Below are 24,437 nucleotides of genomic sequence, written 5' to 3'. Positions count from 1 at the left end.
TTTCAAATTTTAAATTTAAACTTCTGAATTAATCATCTGTACACACAGAATTGCCTAAAATTCCAGTTATTTAAAGAGAGAGGACCAATACTCACTCCTCCCAGCATTTAAATAAATTCCATAAGAAGTCTACTTCATGTAACAATTCAGTTTTGTCTCTTAGATGCACAGAGCACTAAGCTGTACTTTTATTAGGTGTTAGTATCATGTTACAGCTGTGTTCTGCACCTTGATAATGTATATACAGATTGTTACAACATATTAATTTTTGTGATTTCAAATTTCTACAGGAAACAATCATTTCATGCTCCAGCCAGTCTGCAAATTGTGCTAGAAACAAACCCTTCATAATAAATTGCTATCCTTGAGTATCTTACAATTAGCAGTTCTTGTTTGTTGAATGTGGTAATAAATGTAATGAATGACTACCCATTCATTACATGGGTAGTCTTGAGTCAAACATTAAGCAAAGTACTAAATCACAATCTGATGTGTGGGAAAAAATGCTCCAAATGCTTAATAACTCAAAACTTCGACATCAGATTAAATTCTTTACTAGCTTTTAAAGATTCATTGTTAAGACACAGTTTGTTATTTAACTAAAGCCAGATACTTTTTGTCTCCTTAAGATGGTTTAATAGCTGAGCACCTCAGTCTTTGCATTATTCATCCTTATAGCATTGCCATATGGTGGCACAATATCCTTTCTGCACCTGACACGCCGGAAACTGATAGGCAGAGAGACTGACCGACTAGCAAAAGACAACAGAGAAGACTTCCTGTACTTCTGCGTCATTAGAATGCCAATGAAAATAATTATGTTAACACTAATACAAAGTTGAAATAGGCCTAAATTATGAAAAAAAATATTTTTTTTTGAATACAGTTGAGCAAATACCTCCTAAATACCACGGAAGTGGTGGTTTTCAAAAACTTCCTTTTCAGTGACACAAGCCTGACATCATTTTGGCTTTAATATTTGTGCTGGTTGAACCAAAAATATTTTAATCCTACCTGTTTACAATGTTCTCAAGCAGCAGAAGATAGATTTTTGAAAGCATTTTTTAATGTCTTAGCATCCATCATCTTTTGGCAGCAACAGTCTCAGTGAAACCATATGCAATGAATACTGAGAAACCACTCTCTACAATAATATCAGTAAGTCTAAAATACTCATATGTTCCAGATTTACCTTTCATCTACAATATTGAAATAATGCCCAAAACACACTTCATATCTTATATTCCAAACAAAAAGCATTGGTTTTCCTTGCAGTAGCTCTTCTTTTAGTTCAAGTATGTTTAAACAAATAGCTTTATCGATGACTTCAAATGTGCTTAAAAAACCTCATCTGACTGTAGCAAAGCCATATCGACGTAAAGTCGTATTCTTTAACTGCTTGATATCGACAGCAAATTACCTTTTTGAGTGGAATAGTCTGAATCCACTCCATGGAGTTCACGTCAAAGACATCAACTGCATTTTCACTGTACACAGAGAGGTATGGTGCATTGTAACCTGACAAGAAAGGATTAGGTATATTGTTATGTGCTCTTAGACAAGGCTCATAATGTACAATTTCTTATGTGCATTTAACTGTATTGATTAAAAAAACACAATTCAACAATAACAACTTTTCTTTGCAAAATGTGTTTTAACTCAAAATGTTACCATAAAATTTATTCTGAAGTCAAAGCACCACCAACAAAAAAACCTGAAACCTCCATACGATTTTCCTTTTAAATCTGCAGAACCAAAAAGAACAAATTACTTTTTGAAACTATAAGGGATGAGAATTTACCAAACACCGATATTGTTCAAAAATCCTTTTTCTCTAAAAGCCCTCTTTTAAGAGTTTATATTTTGCAAATGATGTGGAAGGAAAATATGTCATTGTTATTTAATAATTGTCATCTGAACAAACTCAGCTCCTAGTCTTGGCCTGTGTACTAAACAGACCTCAGCTGGAACTAAGTGCCATGACATAGTCAAGACAGACTTCATATTTTCTTCTAGTTTTAATTCTCTTATTTTCCAGATTGTAAAGGGAATCCTGTGCTACTCATCTGACACACCTCTCTGGCATGGAGTTCGTTCCACTGGGACACTTATGGAAGTACAAAATTCTCCTTCAGATCTGCAACAAGACTGCCTATCAAGACTAACAAAAGCATCAAATTTGTGTTTAAACGTGACAGCTCTGCTATAAAGTATACATCTATTCAGAAGTGGAATGATCACATCAAGCCACTTCATTAAGGCAACTGAAAACCTTTCACAGATGGCAATCAGTACAGATCAGTACAGATGGCCTATGTGTGAAAATACCTGGTCTTCAACCTATCCAGCACACAATCTTTTATTTTGATTCATTCATTCTCTGAGTCCTGACATTGTAATAATCACACTCTTGGTTGAAAAAACAGAAGAGAGAGCCTGTTAAAGTTGCTCCTTCCACATTCAGAAGGGGCTTCACTCCTGCAAATCCTCTCTTCCACAGTTTGACTGTGTTGCTGTCACAGTGAAGTAAGACGGTAGATTATTTTGAAAATCAATATATTTTCGATATTCCCTGCCACACTTCATCTTATATTTGGAGAGGGGAGAGGCAGGGTGGAAAAGAAAGGTAAGAGAGGGAAAACTTAAAAATTGACTTAAGAAAAAAAAAAAAAGAGAGGAGATAAATGAGAAAAGACTAGACAAAAAAAGTTGAAGAGAGAATGTATAAGTAAGGAAAAGAGAGGAAAAAAAACAACAGTGATCAGGAATAAATACCATTAGGGAAAGATGAGTCATATTCCAGATCCTGATGACTCTGAACATCAGGAAAGTCTGAATCACAACGCTGACCTAAAGTACAGTCAAATTTTAAGGCTTTGAATGGCACCAGTCTTGTTTCACTGGTATTGAATGCATAAAGATCCCTTTAGTTTCTGTAGGACCTGAGGACCTCCGGCTGAGGTAACCAAGTTTGAAATCCTGACCCTTGACTCTTAAGTTAAAGCAATACAGGTCAGTCACAGAGCTGTCAAAACTAGCATTGATGAGACGAGGACTAAACCCTCTGACTAGACTTTAAGATGCTGACAGAAGTTGACAGCATTCATTTATCTTCAGGTGATTTTGCTTGAACTTCACATCAGATGGCGCGTCACATCAAATGGGGATAATAATACAAGGTGTGGTCATTTCAATGTATGATAGGAAGTACAAACAGAAAACAACTTACAGCAAGAAGATGGAGTTGCGGGCCACATCAATTCTTGTTGTCTAGATCTTCGGCCCTGGCAGTCAACGTAAACCCCTACGCTGCTAAAACACAGCAGGTATTCCTTATTTGAGATTTCGACTGCACAGATGGCATCAGTTGGCTGCTGTGAGATAAATGAGAGTGTGTGGTCATCTGGATGGAGCAGACTGTATGGGCTACCTTCTCCATGAAGGGGATATTTTAAGAAACCTGACTGGTAGCCCACGCAGAGACGCTCACTGAAGACTGACATCCACTGGACATTCCCCTGGACTTGGATCTCCTTGATCTTTTTGTGACGTGTCTTACTCTGATTCAGTTCGTAACAGAGGACCTGCCTTTTCATAGCTACACATAAGCAAGTAAGGGCTCCATGGCGCACATGTCCAGAAACTATAGACTGGCAGCCTTTTGTTTCTGCCAGCTTATAAAACTCAGTCTCCCTTCCATCCAGGGCAGCCATAGGGAAGAGTCGCACATGACGGTTTCGTCCTGAGATCACTGCAATGAGCTGTTCATTTGGGATAAGCTCAATCTGATGAACCTTCTTATTGTCACCAACACGAATAATCTCTAAAAACAAAACAAAACAAAACCCCAAATCCAAGTAATGTTAAAGTGTAAATTGATTTAAAAATATGTATTTGCAAAGGACTAAGCTATGACGCAAACCCAAGAAACTCCCTTCATTGTTTGTTTCCTTGTGATATTAAAGAATGCAGAGTCAAAACTTGTTTGTTAACAGTATTAGATGTGGTGACGCTGGACAGACCTTTGGTGTTTCCCCATCAGAAAAAGGGAGGAGCAGATTCTATGCAATAAAACTGCAATATTATTTCAGTATTCATTTCAAAGATGAAAAATTACTGAATAATGAAAAAAAACCCTACAATTAAACACATTACTTCTTGAAATAGGTTTGGCATCTGTTGTTACGTCTCTTTACTGAACGTAAGCTTTCATTTCAATACCAAGGAGGAGGTTACTGAGAAGATTGAGCCACGCTCCCTACTGAGGTGCATAGCAGGAGAATAAGAGACAGTAACCATGAATTGAAAAAGGAGAGGTTCCACCTAGATATAAAGAAGAAAATGTTGCACTGTGAGACTAATTAAATATTAGAACAGGCTGCCCAGAGAGGTTTTGGCATCTCTATCTTTGGAGGTTTTCAAGACTCAACTGAACAAAGCCCTCGGCAGCCCGGTCTGAATTTTGTATTGACCCTGCTTCAAAAAAGGGAAGCTACACTGCAGATGCTGGATGGTTGTCACTGGAAATGATACACAAAACAGAAAGCACAGCTTGGTTTTCAGCTCTTACATGGGGCTGTCCAGCTGATAACCTTTCATACTGTTTTCATTTTTCTCAATTTACAGAGGATATGGAAAGAGAACAAAGCTTACAAAATCACTTTCTGATTATGTAATATTAGGATAATTATTACCAGTTCTTAATTTCTTACCATCTTTGGTGACGTGCACAACAAATAACCCTTCTTCATTGCCCAAAGCTATTCTTTCATGGTCTATGATATTAAAAAAAAAGGAAAGAAAAAAAAGTTATTTTTCTTTAGAAATACTTCTTCAACACAAGCGATGATTCTGATGAATAGAGACGGCTTTTTAATATCTTGAACTGAACAAATATAAAGTCAAGCCAAATACATTCATGTAACAGAAATAACATCGGTCTTCTCCCATTTCTCACATTTGTAGAAATAATACCAAGAAACTTTATTTTAATGAACTGTTCAGAGCACTTAAGTATTCCACTGGCTTTGCAGTAAACAACTACAATATCACATTTAAATAATCTGAGTATAACAAAATGTGTACAGTAGCATTTAAAATGACTGAATGGGTTCTCTGCTTTCAAATTTTTTTTCTGCACCCAGAAGTAGATTTTTGCAAAGCCAGTGATTTAAATCTAGTCTATAGTGCTAATTTTGCCTAGTTAAGGAATTATGTTTACAAAATACTCCAAGAGTCATATCCAGTTGTCAGTCAAAAATGATTGATAATTATAGGCATGTAGGGAGAATATTCTTACAGATCTGACAGAGGCACAGTGTAGTGAATGACATTTCTGCCGTAAGATCATAAATATGGAATAAAAAACATTACACATTATTTGTTCAGTAGATAATGTCATTTAATATGTCATTTGCTAAAAAAGCATGCTTTCAGCATACCCGTTGAAGAGGCCATCATGAATCAACTAGGTTAGTCTGCTTTATTCAGGCAAAATTAGAATCTCAGATAAGAAATTCTTCCAAGAGAATCCTTCTTACTCATATCATACCTATGATTGTGGCTGACTGCGTTGTTTTGATGAGGGGTAAGGTGCTGTCATAAGCCTCTTTTGGAACATAGACTGAGCGGTCTTTGAGTTTGTTCTTCTTCAAGATCCTATGCAATTCGTTCAGCACTCCTACCCACTTGCTTTTTTCATTCTCACCGTCTGCTAGAATCAGGATTGAACACTTATTACTGGATGCAGAGAGCTGGGAAGCTGTGACCTGGAAAATTTTTAAATACATACTTTAAGCCATAAGTGATAAAAAAAAATTTCATCATGATCACTGATATGAGGATATCACATGCCTGTAAGTGCTGTTTTAATTAGCTGTCTGTACCAAGAATGCAAAAATTTATCCTTAGTTAATAGAAAAACTCAATCAAGAATCCATAGCAGAAAATACTATAGACTGTGCTAACTCAGCAAAATAATGAGAAAACTTCAATTTCATTTGTATTTACTCTGTAATCTCCACCCTAAATTTACTAGAATCTGTTCTTCACAGCAATTTTTTTAATGAAAAGCTTTTCTTATAAAATATTCTGCATTTTTAAAGGCCAATAATTCTTGTTACTAATTTAACGAAATGTGAACGGTATTTATGGAAGAATGATCTATGACCCTTTTCATGCATTTAGTGCAGCTGCTACAGATTATAGTGAAAGCCCCTTTCCAAGTTTGCCTCCTTTTAACATGCAGAATGATGAACAGTGGAAAAGCAGTGAAAAACAAGGACTGAAATACAATGGTATAGTAAAGAAATGGTGGTGGAATGAATAAGACCAACACCAAAGATATTTCAGTGAGGTCAAGGCTTCAATTAAGTATCCAGTAAAAATAAAAATAATAGAAAAGCCAATGACAACAAAATTCTGATACCAGGTCTTTGATGTAAATTTTTATTGAATATTTTTGTACTAGATTCCTATACTAACTACCTGATGAATGGGAGTTTTTAAAAGATCCAATGCTTATATACAAATAAAATACACACAGTAAAGGCTTCAGGAATAATACAACAAATTAAAGTGATAAGCAGAAGACTGAACTTTAGAAAATGAATATGTATAAGGCCATAAACAGAAAAATACAAATGACTAACAAGAAGTTGAGAAAAATATATCCTATTGTGAAGGTCAGAAAATAAAATCCATGTAAAGGGGAGATTGGAGGTTGTCTAAAGGTACCACCACCACCATTTTTACTATAAACATGAGGTATGTACAGAACTTTATGCACTGCTGCAGCCATGGATACCACATGACCAGAGCTTGCAAAGGAGAGAAAATACTAGCAGAGAGTCAATGAATGCACACTGTACATCACACTGGGAATGCTGAACTTGTTACCAGGTTCAAGATATACATACTTACTCTGAAGATACAGGGAATATCTTTTCGATTTGCATGGATGACATCTGAGGCCAAGACGGAACTCACTGAGAATTCTTCATCCCTTATGGAGAACATACACATCATTTAAATAGAGTTAAAGGGAGTAAAAGTCTGTATGTTTGTTTTTAACTTACATTTCTATAGTACCAACAGCCTTGTTTTGCTAAGAATGCAAGAAAATAGCACTAGATCTGATTTTTAAAATAATCCTGACTTTCTTCTTTCTCTGCAGATATAACTCTCAAATGTAATATAACATAATTAATTTCTGATGGAAGTTCACTAAGATAAATCTATTCAGAATATCTGGTTTTGTCTGTTCAAATTAAAAACTTCAGAAAGCAAACTTAAAAAATGGACTAGACCAAGATCATCCATTCCAACTCTGTCAGAAAAATCCGCATTCACTAGAAGCTATAAATTACGGCAATGAGATTTCCTGGATAAACCAATCTAGAAGTTCAGAGATGAGCTTTACTCTTAGTTGGGCATGTTGCATATCCTAAACCTCCAGGGAAGTCAGCAGACTTTCAATAATACAGAAGACATTGGAAACAAACTATTCAGCCTTTCTGAATCAAAAATTGCATACATTTTATCTTGTAACAAAGTTTTCTCTGCCTTTCAAAATTGTATTTGACCCCCAAATAAAGTATTTTTCTTCTTTATTCATTTCGTATCTTCTACACAGCTGGACAGATGTAAGTAATAATTAAGTTAGAACTGACACATGTGGACACACAAGTGAAGTTTGGGCTGACTTCGAATACTGCTTTTTCTAGCAGAAGTTCGAGGTCCTAAACAAGGATTACAATGTTTCTCACATGCCGCAGAGCTTGCTTACTGATTTTACAAAAAGGGAAGGGAAAAAAAATGCCTCCTAATGCCTCTGGAAACCTCCCACTCAGTGCCAAACAGCTTACCTCATGTCAATAACCTGACTCACTATCACACTGGGCTGGGATGCTTTTCCTTCTGCTACATCATACAGGAAGAGTTTGAAATCACAGATCACTGCCAGCGCTCTCTGCCAACCCTTCTTTACTCCAGCTGGTTTTGGTACCTTTAGCAAAATAAATTCTGATCAACTCTCTTTAAACTTGTGTCCAATCAAAAATGAAACAGTGCAAATATCAATTCTCTCATCTACACTGACAAGTTTGTGTTCAACAATAACGTCAAGCAACATAAGTAATAGTGCATGTGCAGTAAAAACATAAAATATGGCGGTACACATACTATGATGTACTATTTAAAAAATTCACAGCACCACAGATTCTCTCTTCTTAATTCACAAACTCATTCAAAGGCATATTGATAAAAAGAAAGAAACCCAACTCTAATTTGCCAGTGGACACGTGACCCAAACTACATATAGTAGCTTTTTAGTATTAACAAACATCGACATTAGACACAATGGCAGCTCTAGTGTTATTAGAAAAACTGAGTGGCCCTGGAAGATGATCTGATCTTGTGATGGTCTATTCAAGACCAACTCAAAACACAGTGACTGACAAAAAGGGAGACAAAATTACTTTTGAAAATGCTGGAGCTGCTTCATGAAAATTTAGGTCTTAGGTTCCAAACTGTTGCTTTAAGGTATAATTGACACCTTTCCCGCCGCCTGCCCACGTTAAAATAGTCCTAAATTCCAAGTCCAGAAAACAATAAATTTAACAGAAGTGCCCCAAAGGCAGCTACCTGATACTTACACGGACATGCCCTTCATATGCTGTTCCTATGCCTTTCTGTGGATCTATCCCCAAAGGGCCCTTAGTCTGCTCGGGAGGGATTGGACACACTGCAGGGGCCTTGTCTGCACAGGTCACGTGGCAGGAGAATCCACAAACTTGAAAGGAGGAGTAGGAAAAAAAAAATTTGATGATTATTTCTTCTGCAGTGCAAAAGCTATGATAATAATGATGACATATATAAGTGGCCCGCTCTTTTTTCTTTTTTCAAGTGCACACAGTTGACCAATAGCTGAATAGTTTCACTGAACTTTGCTACACCAAGGCAGAAAGGTAAGCTTCCATACAGCAGCGGCACATGATTTGAACTGATCTGACTCCAGATTTTCCCACTTCCAGAGCTGTATGGATACATAGTTTGGTTTCATCTGGGTAAGAAAGAGCCTGATGAAAAGCTCACATTGGAATAACTGGTGTATCATTTCTTCTAGGCCACTGGAAACTCCTCTAAATGATGTGTGTTATTCTGTGCATATACAAACCTAGAATAAATCAGTCCTGGAGGAGAGAAAATTTGGTACCGAATAACAAAGCTGTCTTGCATTTTGCCCTTAGTCATAAAGCAAAACAGCTGTCAGCACACTTGACCACTGACGGTTACCTCTTATTGCTATTTTAAATTAAAACAAACTAAACTAAGCTTATTGCCACCAACTGAAATAAGTGTGTCCCCAATTAACTGGGTAATCTGTTACACAAGATACTCAAAATCCTTGGCTTCCACTGTTAAAAGGCTGCAGCAACGGAATACATTCTGTTATGCAAACTGTAAACATAAGACTCCGGCACTACTGCATCACAACATTTACTGTGCAACTTGCATCTATAAAAACTTTAATTCCCATTTCTTCTTTTCACACTTACCTTCACAAGTGCAGCCCTGTCTTATTAAGCCAACCATCAGAGATGTGCATTGATTACATTTTGTTGGGGTATTAAATGATTTCACTACAAACTGGTGGGCTTTAGGCTGTGAAATAGACAGACAAGGACATTAACACTTTAAAACACTTTTGAAGAAGAACAGTTATTTTTCACAGACATAAGAGTATATAGGTGCATTTAAAAAATGTAACTTACTTGTGTTTGCTGAAATGAAACCTGAGCTCCTAACACATGGGCTGAAAATACTCTTTATCAGTGCTTATTGATAACTTACACCAACCCCTGTAAACAAAACCAGGGAAACTGGACCTTGTCTCAGTACATGAAGTCACTTCCATTGCAGATAGGAAAGCTGCCAAGGTCTGTCTATAAATTATCCCATCACACTCTAGAAGCTGAGTATGTGGGTATATGTATTTTCCAAGAGGCACATTCAAATGCTTAGTTGCAAGGACGGTTGCCTTAGTTGGAAGCAAAATACCAAACTTTTTCAAGATTCTAATTTTTATGCCAGAAGGAATGACAGAATCCAGTTTGATGGTGTCAGGCACAGGCAATTTCAAAATACCCAATCTAAAAGCAAGAGTACAGATGACATGGCTTTGAAGGGACTTCTCCTGAGTTCCTGGGAGCACAGACTATCATCTACGGAGATAATGTATGCAATCTGAAATCAGATTTACATACAATTTTTGCAGGCCACTTTAATGGCTAGGAATATTAAAATTTTATTCACTTTCCAGTTTTTCAGAGCATAAGATATCGCACTTAAGGGCTCAAACTTCATCCATATTTAATGACAGTTTTACTGTTACACCGGGAGCTTTCTGTCTACAGATGGATGTCTTATTTTCAAACTGCAGGGAGATGAAACATAGCTATAAAAACTAATGCTAAACTAAAAGAAGGTTCCTTAGGAAACATAATAAATTAGAAGACCAATCATTATGTAGTGTGATGACAAAATGCTTGCAGAAATGGAATGACGTGCACAGTCAGTGGTCATAGTACAAACTAATTCACATGTTTTCAAGTGCAAATACATATGATAATTTTTTAATTGATCTATTAAAAATATTGCCAACACAAAAAGATACTGCCTGCTGAAACAACTTTCTTAGCTTTTCTTTACACAAATGAAAAAAGTCTTCTGCTACTTCTGTCATTTATCAAGGCAGTGAAACAGATCTATTTCAAAGACTTACTTAATTGACTAATTTGAAAAACACTGACAATTTTTTATATACAGCAGATTCCTAAGCCATTGAGACACTTCTGAAACTTTTATGAGAAAATTTTTCCTTTAATATCTTGTATCCTATTCCTCATTTGTTTGAATATACGCAATTCCTCTGTGAATTAGCATATACTACCTCATTCAGCCAGCAGCAACTTAATTTCAACAACTGATGTAAAATAAGTAGTTATGCAAGCAAAAAGCAAGAAGATGGAAAAACCGGAAATCCTTCTTCCAACCCAGAGCCGTGGTGTTGGCTCTAGTGCTCACTCTGCAATGCTTACAAAAAAAACCAAACCAAACCCCTTTGGTTTCACTTCAGGCCTACTCTTTGCCTTTTCTCAAAATAATCATCTGTAGTAATCTGAGACATCAGTTTTCGTGTATACAGAGCAGAGAGGCAGCTTGGTCAGTCAGATGCTGGAAAACGGCCTCTGTATAGGAAGTCTGCTTTCCTTTCAGCATGTTCTAGTTCAACTATTTCCTCCTAATGCCCAAGCTCATGTTTTTCCTAAGATCAAATGCCTGCATGCTACTGCACTGGCATGCCTTGGCCAACTTGTCACACGGCACAGCGTAAAAATGGGGCTGTTATCCTTTAGAATAGCAACCCGCAATTCATATAAAATAACTCTTCCACGCAGTTCTGGTAAGATTATTCTGATAAACAGTTCTCCCGAAGCTGATGCCAGGCATGGTATTTTTCCCCTTACTTTACAGAACGTGTGAACGCTTGACTGAATACCTTTGGTGCAGAGAGTCCCGATCCAATATAGGCTGTCCTCATGGTTGGTGTGTGAATTGAGCGGGGAGGATGATCCGTAACCTGAGCAAAGCCCCCAAAGGATCAGTAAGACATCAAATACACATTATCAAAGACAGCTTGAGTAAAATGAAAAGACTACAATCTGCCCCCACCCCTCACCCCCACAAGCAGACAAGGAATGAAACCACACTGACGAACATAGGAAAGGACTCAAGAAAACAGATCTTACTTCTCAGCAAAATGGGGTATGATATTCATTTCTAACATGACAAAAATAGTTTTGTATTATCTGCAACACTTGATTGAATCTTCTCCCATATAAAATAATCAGAAAATTAAATTACCTTAATGGGAAGGGAATACATTATTACAATTGCAGAGTCTTGTTAATATTTTGCATTGACTAGCTCTTCAACAGCACTATGAAATGTGCTGTTATACCAAACTACAGTACAACATTAACTTTTTGCAAACTCTTACTAAATAATCATGACTAAGATTAAGTCATGAAGACAAACTGTATCTAATAATTGATTCTACAGATATTCCCCAGCCCTAATCGACTAACTGTATGTGAAAGGAAATTTAATATTCCTCAAAATACAGTTCACCAGTAGTGCCGTAGGCTATCTACAACATCCTAAATAGTCTCTGCAGGGGAATGAGCTTCACTCTAAACAAAAGGATTTGCAACAGTAATTTTTATGAGATTCAAACTGCTACTCCTAAAAAAAAAAAAAAAATGGTAAAGATTTGTCAACACCAAGTACCTCAATCGGTTCAATCTCACTAGCTGTAGAAGGAGACCTTGATCTTGAATGGAGGTGAGACTTGATATCTTCATCCCGTGATGGAGTATTAGACAATGTAAAGTTCTCAACTGAATCAATCTACGGAAACAATTCAAGAGGAAAAAAAAAAAAACCCCAAATAAATCAACAACACTGTTAAAAAAAAGAATTCCTGACTTACTAAAATAAAATATGGAAATTGTAGAATTCCTAAAGAGATAATTGAGAGAAAAAAAAATCTGTTTTAAGCAATTTCCTAATTAAGCTACAAAAACTACAGGAAAATACTTAAATATGAACACGCCAAGACTTCTGCTGACAGGTGAGCACATAGCATAAGAGCTGCTAGTTCAGGGACCTGATGAACGCTTGATGAGACGTGTAGTTCAGCATTTTTAAAGGCTGAATATTTTCTAAACGCTACTATTTTGTCCACCTGTAGTAGAGACTTGTTAGGAGTGAATTCCTACATACCTAAATCATTACAATCATATTTATGAGAAAATAAGGAGAAAAAGCAAAGTAAATATTCTTAGGTTAGTGCTAACAATATTCCCGGAGAACTGATTTTTTGTACACCATTTGAACTACAAAAAGGGAAACCAACTTTATTAGGAATACAGTTTATTCAGGGGGCTATTTTCTGGGTCCTTGCTATACAAGAAAACTAAGTCAAGTATCGGGTGATAATGAAAAACAGGGCATAGTGGTATGATCGTATACTTTGGATAACAAGTCATCTTGGATGAATCTTCATCAATGCAGATGAAAACCAGAGAAAGCAGGAGTCTTCTACAAGTCACCTACAAGTCTACGTTTTCCATGCTAGTTTGTATTTTTTTAAAATCTTTTTAAAGCAAGCCAAGGATGCTTTTCTCCGCTAATAACAAAGCTAAAAGCTGGGGTCCTACAAGGGGCTCTGTTGCATGTCCATCTTTTCTGCAGAAATGTTAACAATCTTTGCCCATTGCTAAGGATTCGGCCACCTTGGTGTTCCACAAAACAAAATATGCAGCAACCTTTATACAAAACATTTGAACATAACAACGATTTTTTCCTCATTTGCCATTGACACCACATTAAGAATTCCACAGACATTACTGCTTTTGGAGAATAAAAATATACTTCCAAGACAATCTTATTCATGCATATACAGTCCTGTTCTCTAAAAAGTCAGTCATGGTAGTGAACAGGTGCAGTTGCAGATTTTTTTTTTTTTTTTTTTTTTTTAACTAGTAGTGAGTTAAGTTTGATGGCTTCTAGTTTTACCATAGCCTTCAAAAAATCAGCTGGTAGAGATTAAGCTTGTCAGCTCAATCAGCTCAGGCATATTAATATGCCTTCATCCTCTTTCTGTAATGAAAACAGAAATTCTCACAAAGGGATACACCTGTTTTCTACATGTAGATCACGTATTTCAAGCATTGTGGCAAAAATCAGCAGTAAAGCAAACATTTTGTGCTCAGACTTATCAGAAGCAAATTATAATTAGAAGCTTTATCCAGTATTAGAAACATTGATGCCTTTAAATAAAAAACCCTCAGATATATGACAGTTTCAATTACTTTCAACTTTTTTTTTAAACCAAATCTAAATATGGGGTAACTTGGAGCCCACTCCAAGGCTGTTTAACCTTGAAAAATTCTAACATCTTCTTAACACTGTTATTAAGAAAAATAAGCCCAATGAGTAACTGCAGAAGAATTTTTCATAGCAAGAAACAGACATTCCTTTTCTTCTGCAAGTTAAATTCAGAAACCTAATCTATCATTTCATAAGTGTTTCCAGATAGATATTCAGGACGCTTTTCCTTTCAAAGTGGCATCTGCATACCAAAGACCACTTTCATGGCGTCTCCTAAAAAATTTAGTACAAGGATAATATAAATGACAGAACTTTTCTGGAATGTGCTACAAAGCTTTTGTGGTTAGATGATGACTGCTGAACTAGTAAAAATGTTCCTTTACTTTGCTTATGAACACAAAAAGCCCTCAAAACACACAGAAGCTGATCCACCATTAGTGAATTTGAGGGGAATTTAAACAACTTCAGTGCAGAAGCAGGGCCTTAAGCTGTATTACTGAAGTGAGTCTTCCAGTTCCTAACTTTAATGAGAAGAATTAAGTACAAAAGCAACCTAACTCAACTATGGCCAAAAGCTTCAGTCGGCCATCCTGACACCATGAAAATTAGTTTTAAACTAACCCACTGGATTATAAAAAGCACATTTGGTATTAAATTGGAATAGCTTTGCTGTCTTTCACAGGGCTACCTGGGTGGTGGTGGACACAGGACTATGTGTTTAGTGGTCTACACAGGGTCACCCGTGCAGGACTGAGCCCAAGCTGGCCAGGGCTTAAACTCATCTTGAGGAGAGGTGAACTTCTGTATTGGAGCCAGTGGTCAAAACTAAGGAGTCACGGTATGCTTGCTGACACGACATTCATTTGTACTTTTAACTGCATAGATAATGTTGTTATTACAGCAGTTGATATTACTGCTCATTTATTGAATATTCAATGTATTTTTTATGCCTTCCTACTCCTAGTACCATATGTATATATGAGAAGTAAAAGAAGTAGTATGAGTTCAAGGTGGACCCAACATATCTGATCTGATAAAGCTTTCATCACACGGTGTTTAGATCCATGCGATGGAAAACCAATCTACCTTGGTTTTTAAAAAACAAGATTAATATGCTGCAATGTGTCAAAGACTGCTTTCTTTGCATGAATATTCCCAACTCCCTTGGGTGCTCCGGTTTACTACGATTATCCACTTTCCATTTACCTATCCCTGTGCTGTGATACCTTCCCTCCCTCCTGAAGGCCGGACGTCCGCCTCGTGCAGGCGAGCCCTGTGGCCCTGGCACGGCCAGGGCAGGGGGGAAAACCGACCCTCCCCTGGAGCCTGCCCCCCTTCCCAGCCCGTTCGCACCGCGGCAGTCTGCGCGGGGAACATCACGCGGAGCTGAAGTAGTACCCAAGCACCAGTGCCAGCTCCCGGGATGCTCTGCTCGCAGCAGTATTACCACACCAGAAGTTCCTAAAGCTTTCAGCCCACAGCTGCAGAACAACGAAAAGCACAGCGGCAGCAGCAAACAGCGGCAGCAGCACAAGACATGCAGTGAGGTAAATACACGATCCATACATGAAACAAAGGCATGTACACGACAGGCAAAAATAAAGGGCCACAGAGAGTAAGACAGCCTCTTACACGTCTGCCTTTGTTAGCTGGAATACAGGAAGGAGAGCGCTTTAACAGAGAGAGGAGGAGAATATGTTACAAAAGCAGAGAGACCGACACATACATCCGCTCAGAATTCGTCACGCTGTATGTTCAGAGGTAGTACTGTAGACACACACGTATACGTTCATTTTTAAATGTAGCTCGGAAACGACATATTCTGGGGCAACAAGAGGAAAGAAACATTGAAAAAAGAAATGGTTGTTTTAAAGCCTGTAGTTTTACACTGGACAGTGACAGCGAACTGCAGACTGTGTGAGACTAACTGAGCACGACGTGCAGCCAACCTCTCTGCACTCTGAACAAGAAGGACGGGCAATCTAAACATACCTCTCGCAATATAGTCAATTTAAAATATCTTGAAGAACTAGAATTATTCAAAGCTTAAAGAATTAGGAACGTGCAACTACAGTCAGGGCCCTCAGCACAGACCACTGAAACCAACTATTCTGTTTAGTATTTAATAGCGAGAACTCAGAACACCATTTATTCTGTGCTTATTTACAAAGTTCAGGTTTGTTTAGCCTAACAAAAGCCCCTGGGGAATGTGTGTTAGGGCAGATATGTGGGAGGATTTAAGAAAGCCATTTTTTAAATTCATAATGTGTTAATAACAGAGGGAAAATAATCTTTTCTAATAAGCGGGGAAAAATGATTTTGTCAGAGGAATACTGGATTCCATTTTATTGTTATTAAATAATCATAAATTCAATTTTAAATAAAACAAGTTGATTGTTCCTAATAGCTAGAGGGATCCACAAGGCTAAGCCTTGCAAAAAACCCAACACTTCCATTATAAGACATTTCCTCATGGACATAAGAAACTTGAAACCTAAATGATGTTACCGAAAGATGGCCTGGGAAGCACAGGAGAAACAGCTGTGAAGATCTAGGATTGGGTATGTTAGAGTCATTGGGGGTGTCCTCCCTCCCCACCAAAATCAGAAACAAGGGGCAGCAAAACCAACTCCTGCTCCTTTTTGCGCCTTCCTGCGTGCCCAAGAGACACAAGGATCACTTCTGGACACATGGTCCTTCCCAGCTAGGATGATTTAGGCCTCAGTTCTGTTAACCTGTCCAAGGACATCCTCCATGTTGGGGATATGAGGAGGGACAGCAGGGACCAGAAGTGACTCTTAGCCATCCGCAGAGTGAGCTACTACTGCTTTTGCTCAGCATCTGCAGGCTACCACCAGAGGCAGCTGGATGTCTATTTTTATTTCTCTTCAGAAGAAGTTGTGAAATTACCATTTTCTCGTTGATACAATTAGAGTTAACTACAATAATTCACAGTGTGCTATAGACAATTACATTATTTGGATGGCAGGCAGAGAAGGCATCACCCACCCTAATAAACTTCAAACGTAATTAGAGGGCCAAACTCAGCGTTGCTTACACATCCATGTTACGTAGGCTTCAGAGACCTTGCAAAGAGTGCTTACGTAAGGACACTGCATCTTATTTTAGACTCCCTCTGCCATTTCAGAATCGAGCAGAGAGGTTGGAAAAACCACAAAGGTTAGGAAAATTTCCTTCAGGTTCGTGATTCCTGGAGAGGCCTTCCTGAAACCCCTGCGGTAACACAGTGCTGCACGAGCCTGAGGACTCCTAATTCTTCCTTGGTCGTGATGTGCAGGACTCATATACTTCTCAGGCTTGACCGAGCAGAGATCCGACTCTCATCGAGATGTTACAAGAAACATTGCCCTTCAAGGTAACTACTGCCAAAAGGAGAGGCTGACTGGAGAATGGAGGTCACACCCAGTAGGGAGGGTTGTTTGCTTTTTTAAAGACCATTAGCTTCTTTTAAGTTCTCCCTAATACACTGTCATTGAATCTATTTAATGAGCTAAAACATAAATAACCACTAATTCTGGCAATTCAGAGGCTGTGTATTACGAAACTATGAATGAATCAATAATGGCCTAATAAATGAAAGATGCAGAACTGACTGAGCAAAAACGTAATTATATACTTCCTTCCACCTATAAATGGGGACATCAGCTTTAATTTTCTTTCTAATAAACACAGGTAACTAAACAAGTGTGTTATTTGTCTGTAAGGTACTCTTCCTATCTCTCAACTATTTTTTTTATGTAGTTTGTCTCTGTGTGAGAGAGGTTAGCCTCTCCCAGTCCGGTCCAGAAACATGCTCTTGTCCACTGAAGCGGAGGAAAAAAAAAAAAAAAAGCCCTCCTGTTGGGCTCATATTTGAAGATGTAATAATCAAAGTTTGATTCTGTGTGTATAAGCTATCCACATGCAACAACATACGTGTTAATACCTGGAATTTTATTAAAGATGGAAAGACAGGCATTTGAAAAGATTTGACCTGGGTGGAGAAATCTAGAAGAAAGTCTTAAAGGATGTACCCCAGCCATGGAGAATTTTTCACTTGCCTAGGTAAAGAATGGGATGCTGTCAAAATGTTTGTGAAAAGACATGCTGCCTTCTTAAAGGAAAAAAAAAAAAGAAAAAAGCAGTGCTTTATTCTGTTTTTATTGATGTCTGTCAAAACTAATTAGATAGCAAACAAAAAAACTTTCTCATCCGAAGTTTACCCTTGCCAAATAGAAAGTGATCACTTACTCTCCCACATTTGCAGTTTATTACTATTTAACAGGTCTCGGGAGAGAGTAACATATATTTCTAAAAGCAACTTTATAGGGAAAAAACTTGCTGATCTGAACTAACTATTCACAATATTCTGGCAATGTAGACCCTTCTTTAATGCAAGTAAGGGATATAAATATTATTTATTTATTAGTAAGTTAACAACACAGAAAACTACTCTACAGCCCATGCACTATACCCACTTTATCACATCATTCACTACAGACATTTCTACAGTAAAATTAATTATTCTGCATTTTAATGCAACTGGGACCATACTACACTACTAAATACATATGTATAGATATGTGTGTATGCGTATACACATATAAACAAACACACACAAACATACACACATAATATACATAGAGAGTTGTAATGGACAGTTCTCTACAAAGGGTGCATAGCATATATTTGGATTTTAAAATGTTCATAATTATTTATGTGCCTACTACTTGGGTCTGGAAGAAATATAATGCAGTCAATTTACAGCTTTTAACATAACTCCCTTAGTATGCAATTAGCCAGGTAAATATTTCAGCATCATCCTGATTAAAAATTAGTGTTTCAAATGGCAATAAAAAGAGATCAGGAAGGTCACTTCGGTTATAATGGAGATGACAAAGATACGTATGATATAAATATAAAAAGAAACAGTATTTTATTTGAGCACACAGAAATTAACTGTATGCAAAGAAAACGCGGTCTTTGAAGTGACCAGAAAACTTCTGGAAACAGCTAATGATGTAGCAACTAAAGTAATAACACGAAGCAACAGAATAAATGAAATAAACATGCCAGGGATTTTAGAACCATTTTCTAGAGGCCGCATCAGTAGATAAGGCCCCAAAGCAGCTTTTCCAGATTAGAGAAAACCTTTTGCAATTAAGAATTCTTCACCTGCACCAAAAGGAAAAACATTTATTTTAAAATTGCACATCTATCTATACAGATAGATGTAAATATGCTATTACAGAAATACTCCCTGTTCATCACTGCTCTTACAGAATTTTTAAGTTGACTGCATTACTGTTTGAATAGCCCAAATCAATCAACTGATCTCTTTTAGTGAGGGATTTACTGGTTTGAAAGCCAAAGACTTACGTCATCCATAAAATCAATCAATGAGGATGAAGAGGAAGAAAAGGAATCCTATTTTAATGAAAACAGCAGTAAAAAAAAGAAAGAAAAAAAAGAAAAAAAGGAGAGAAAGAGATGGATGAAGAAAACTGTTCAGTAAAAACAAAAGTGCAAAAATAAAGAAGTGTAAATAACTAGTACCAGTAACAGTTACCTCTGAGCAAATTTTTGTTAATTGTCTTTACCAGGGACAGTTAAGTGTTACCTGTCTACCCACATAAAACCAAACTTTTTTCAGCCTTCACTCAATAAAATAATATTCTTACATTCCGACAGGATCTTTATTTTTAAAATGACTTGTAACAGAAATCATTAAAAAGCAAATAAAAAAATGGTATTAGTTTTGAAGATTTCATCAGAGAACAATTAATTTACTTAATATGCAATGAAAAGAAAGTAAATTTTGGAAGATGAATAACACCAGGGATTATGTTTTTTCATAATTCCATATGATGAACTTGTATAACCACTCCCAAAATACAAAACAAACAAACAAACAAGACCAAATTTCAGGCTAATGTATAACTGTAAAGGTGATGTCTTGTCCCCACTGAATTTAGTCTGACTCTTATAATCAATTTGAATCCGACCAGTATTTCATCCCAGTTGCTTTCGTAAGAGAAAAATGATGCATTGCTTAACTTTTTAATAAAAGGAGAAGATATGAAAAACGTGTAGTTTAATTCTAATTTTTACCTTCCAGCTTTTTCTACCTAAATTAGTATTTTGTCCAAAAGTGACAGAAGGATTAAACAGTTCTATTTTTTTAATCGTATAGGATCTGTGGAGAGGAAATGAACAGTAATTACCTGGACTTACTAAATCTTTGAGTACAATGAATAAATGATGAAAAAACTTAATAAATACACAGTACCAATGACTTACGGAATGCATTCGAGGATTATTTACACTTTTTCTCTCATTTTTACTAAACAAGTATCTGTACTACCTAGCATTTTTCTAAACAAAAAGTAATGCTATTTGAATACCTCTGCTTTATATATTTGTTATGAAATTGGGAGAAATTCTGTATATAAGACTCTAAAGAGAAGTCACTATGATTACTAGCACTTAAGAGAAGAGACCCAACACTGTAAATAACAATTCTCACATATCGTCATAGACAAATACAGGTGGAAAGTGTGATTAAACTACAGTAGCAAACTCCAAGCAGTTATGCACATAATCTGCATATAACAGCAAGAGTAGAAAGTCCCATTCACTAACAAAGAAATTCAAACAGCTGTTCACTTACTTCAAATTGATCCAGAGCAGAGGTAGGCGCATTCAAAAATGCCAAGAAAGAATTCTGTGAGTCTTGGTGCTTTACACCTAGAAAACAGCAGCAAGTTTTTAAGCTACAGAAAAATGACCTTTTCATGGAGGACCTTTGCTGTGCTGAATCAGGGTTTGGGTATTCACCTGAGCCATTATTTTTTAATGAGCTGTCACATTTGGTCTGTTTTCCACAATAAAAAGCTTTTTCTTTTTAAATATATATACCCGGCTAAGCAAGCAGCATGTGTCTAATTAACCTCGTCCAAACTAGGATGCGTGTGATGGGAATGCAGCTTTTATTTTCTGCATGTGAGTGTGCATTATAGAGAAGGCATGGGTTTCTTGTGTGCTGCTGTGCATTTACAACACACGCTGAATCACATACAGGCGTACACACCAACACAGCAGGCATCAGCCCTGCTCTGGTCACCCTCTAGCTAGTTTACTGTGACAAGACAGCTTTAGCAAACAGCGTGGTTCTACAAAAACATACAGGGCAGCCTGCTAGGGGAACACGCCAAGTTTGCAAGTAATTTGGGCTCCCTGACTCGTGCTCTATGCCCATCTGCTACCACTCACTTCTGAATGTGTAAGAATAATAGAGTCCTGGATAAAGCTTCAAACGCCTCTGCCATGCTACACCCAAGGCTGGTCTGCAGTCTGCAAGCAGAAGGGGAATCCTGCATCCTCCAAGGCCACAGGGGCTGCTGTAACTTGAGTGTTATTTGAACGTGTTTCATCTCATCTTTTTGGGCATAATTCAGGTCCCAGTGTGGGTATATTTAATCACGCATGCATATAAACCCCAGCTTCCTGAACGATACGGATGTATTACATATAGCCTATGATGAGCGGAGCCTGCAGGAATGTTTGCAGCTCAGAAGACTGATGCAACCACAGCTCATCCATTCAAAAAAAAGTCTTGCTCTAAATACAACCCACGGTCAATGAGATGAAAAGTTATAAAGAACCTTTTCGTTTTTAAAATATAAATACATTGAAAACCTACTAGAACACTAAAACTCCTTCTCAAACTATTTTACAAAATCATTTTTTGTGTTTTTTCCCCACTCTGATCATTTTCTGGAGTATATTTATCAAGAGCAAAGGATATATGTACTAATCTAAATAGTCCCTTTCCAGAAATTAACTTCCATACATAGGAAGTTACTCTGCCACGGTATAATGACTGCATTTGAATCCTGTATATGGTTCATCGTTCAAACATGAATGTATTTCTACTTACAAGAAACAATCTAGTCCAAAAACAATAAGGATTTTGGATTAAGGTACATTTCTATCAAAATATTTTAAAAATTCCAGTAGAACTGTATTCATTTACTTCTGACAAAAGCATAATAATTAACCTTTCTTTGAATCATATATTTTTTCTTTTTTTTTTTTTAAAGAAATGATTAAATCTTTATCTCTGTTTCCACAAAAACAATACGGTTTTAACACTAGAAAAAAACCATAGTAAAACATTAATTACAAATACTTAACAGATTGTAACCATGCATAATATTTAAGACAGTTCAAGAATCTATAAATGAAAGCTGAACATGACAAAGCATCATCATCATCAGGGAACTGCTACCAAGAGTTCCTCTCCAACAACTTGAATAAGTACAACGCTGATACCAGTGCCAAACACCAAGGCGAACTAACAGCAATTCCCTAAATCTTATTAGCTGATCAACACCGGTCATTTCTGAATGTTCTGTATACGCTTATATTCTTTTACCAGCCAAACAGCACTCGGAAACTTATATATAGCATATGAATCTTAATTACAATACATTATTGACTGACATAGCATGAGGTTGCAAAGTCTGAATAATATTTTACATCCCTATGCAGCAATTGCTGCCAGAGTTTTGTAACTTCAGAGTTCAGTTTCCCTGCAGAAAATCAGGTAATTCAGTTTGGCCTGAAAAATTACTTCTTCCCTTGTGAATTGTAGGATACAAATATTACAGCTACCATGGGAACTGAAACAATCAGCCAAATCATTAATCATCTCTCAAAGATTTTTTAATTTCAAAAATATCAAAGAGTTTCCTCCCAGCAGCAATGCTAAATACTGCTGGACAGATGCACTGGAAATTCCAGGATATACTCTTACACATCTACAGCAAAGCAAACATGACCACACTGTTCACTAAGTGGTCACAAACCCAAGCAGTAAAGCCATTCCAGAAACCAGTGAATGCTATGAGTGCCTCCATAGCTGTTTTATCTCAGCATAGACAGGCCCAAACATTGATAAATGAAGAACACATTGATTAGTATTCCCATCGCAGAGGGAAAAAAAAATTATAAATTCACCTATATTTCTAACAGTTTTCCAGTCAATCACTATACATAGGCCAAATAAAAATAATACAATAATGCAATCTCAACCCAGATAGTATCTTACTGGTTCAAGTATATCAACAAATGAAGAATATTATAAGTACTTATTAGAAGTGCAAAAACAACTGCTGTGGGTACATCTTACCATGCAGTACTTGTGCTCATACTCTGAATGCCAAAGTCTTTTGGTATCATATATCCTGTACTTCACTTGCAAGATGACACATTTAATTGATAAGATGTACCCACCAACGTGAAATATGTTCTTATTTACTTGGATATCAGTTGCCATACCCTTTTCTGATCTAAGCTCTTCTGTCTCCTTTTTCAGTCTTTCAATATCTGTCAAGAGCTCCATGTTCTTCTTCTCAGATTCTTGCAATTTACTTCAAAAGAATACAAACAAAAACCCTATGTAAATACCGAGAACCTGTGATACAAGTCTCTTTTTTTGTCCATCTCTGCATGTTACTTGGACTACTGCTCAGTTAAAACCAATGCCCAGCAAGCTGCAATTCAAATGAAGCAAGACATCATCAAATGCAAGAATGAATTTAGAAATCTGTTAGGAGCTGTTTAGTATGGTATCTTGAAAAATAGAATGAGTAATTAACTGCCTCTGTTTACCCTTTAGGTAGGCTCATGTCTCTAATTTACAAGTACCTGTGTGAGCCTGTATCCCGGGAATGAGAAAAAAAGACCACATGTCTTTTTAAACTTAAAACCAGATGTTTTAATTTGTTAATTCACAGTGTCTGTGAGACTAATAGATTATGTTGAACTATCTTTCTTCTCAGTTACTCCAGTTAGTCATTTCAGTGCTTCCTGATTCACAGCAGACAAGTATGACTGCTACGCATTTCCACAGAACTACTCCTCTTTGCTTATCAAAGCAAACACTATTTATTCTATTCTTAGAGGATCTACACACACTGCTGCCCATCACTGTGTCTTCTGGCCTGAAAAACACCAACATAAGGTGGACAAGGCATTCCCATTTTACAGGTAACATTCCTGAATCTCAGCTCTGTCCAACTGATTTCCCAAAGCTGCAAAACAAGCCAGTGCTCCTAACTAGGAAGAGAAATTCACCATTTTACTTGTATTTGAAATTCCTGTCTCACATCCTATTCCTTCTCTGCTAAGGGCCCTTTCCTCCCCTCGTATTGTCCATCTGTGTGCTTAGATACTGTGCAACGTAACAGGTATGTTACTGTAAAAAACATTTTTGTAAAGAAAGCCGTAAGAGGACAGAATGGGTGTGAATCTAAGAGGAGTTTCAGAAATCCTACTTCAACCTGAGTGCCTACCTCAACCCGCACCAACTCAAAGGACTAACACCGCATCTCCAACCCAATGGGATTCACAATTTGGAAATGTAACTATTACCACAGTATACTGAAGGACCAATTTTCTTCTCACGGCAAATTTGC

General features: G+C 37.0%; 1 protein-coding gene across 4 annotated transcripts in view; it reads right to left on the bottom strand.

Moving 5' to 3' along the window:
- CDC42BPA (CDC42 binding protein kinase alpha) overlaps positions 1–24,437 on the bottom strand; it is a 193,058-nt gene that overhangs the window by 21,994 nt on the left and 146,627 nt on the right. For all 4 annotated transcript variants that reach the window (XM_064509927.1, XM_064509929.1, XM_026094724.2 and 1 more), the window contains 12 exons: positions 23,299–23,390; positions 20,627–20,703; positions 12,352–12,471; positions 11,561–11,641; positions 9,558–9,663; positions 8,655–8,791; positions 7,866–8,005; positions 6,922–7,003; positions 5,552–5,768; positions 4,713–4,775; positions 3,230–3,823; positions 1,421–1,518 (listed from right to left, as the gene is read on the bottom strand). In XM_064509927.1, coding sequence (XP_064365997.1) covers positions 1,421–1,518; positions 3,230–3,823; positions 4,713–4,775; positions 5,552–5,768; positions 6,922–7,003; positions 7,866–8,005; positions 8,655–8,791; positions 9,558–9,663; positions 11,561–11,641; positions 12,352–12,471; positions 20,627–20,703; positions 23,299–23,390 — 1,807 coding nt within the window. The remainder of the gene's footprint in view (positions 1–1,420; positions 1,519–3,229; positions 3,824–4,712; positions 4,776–5,551; positions 5,769–6,921; positions 7,004–7,865; positions 8,006–8,654; positions 8,792–9,557; positions 9,664–11,560; positions 11,642–12,351; positions 12,472–20,626; positions 20,704–23,298; positions 23,391–24,437) is intronic.

The sequence above is a fragment of the Dromaius novaehollandiae genome, chromosome 3 (assembly GCF_036370855.1).
Source record: "Dromaius novaehollandiae isolate bDroNov1 chromosome 3, bDroNov1.hap1, whole genome shotgun sequence".
NCBI lineage: Eukaryota > Metazoa > Chordata > Aves > Casuariiformes > Dromaiidae > Dromaius > Dromaius novaehollandiae.
Note: the sequence above shows the minus strand (reverse complement) of the source record. Positions and strands in the feature narration are given on the sequence as shown.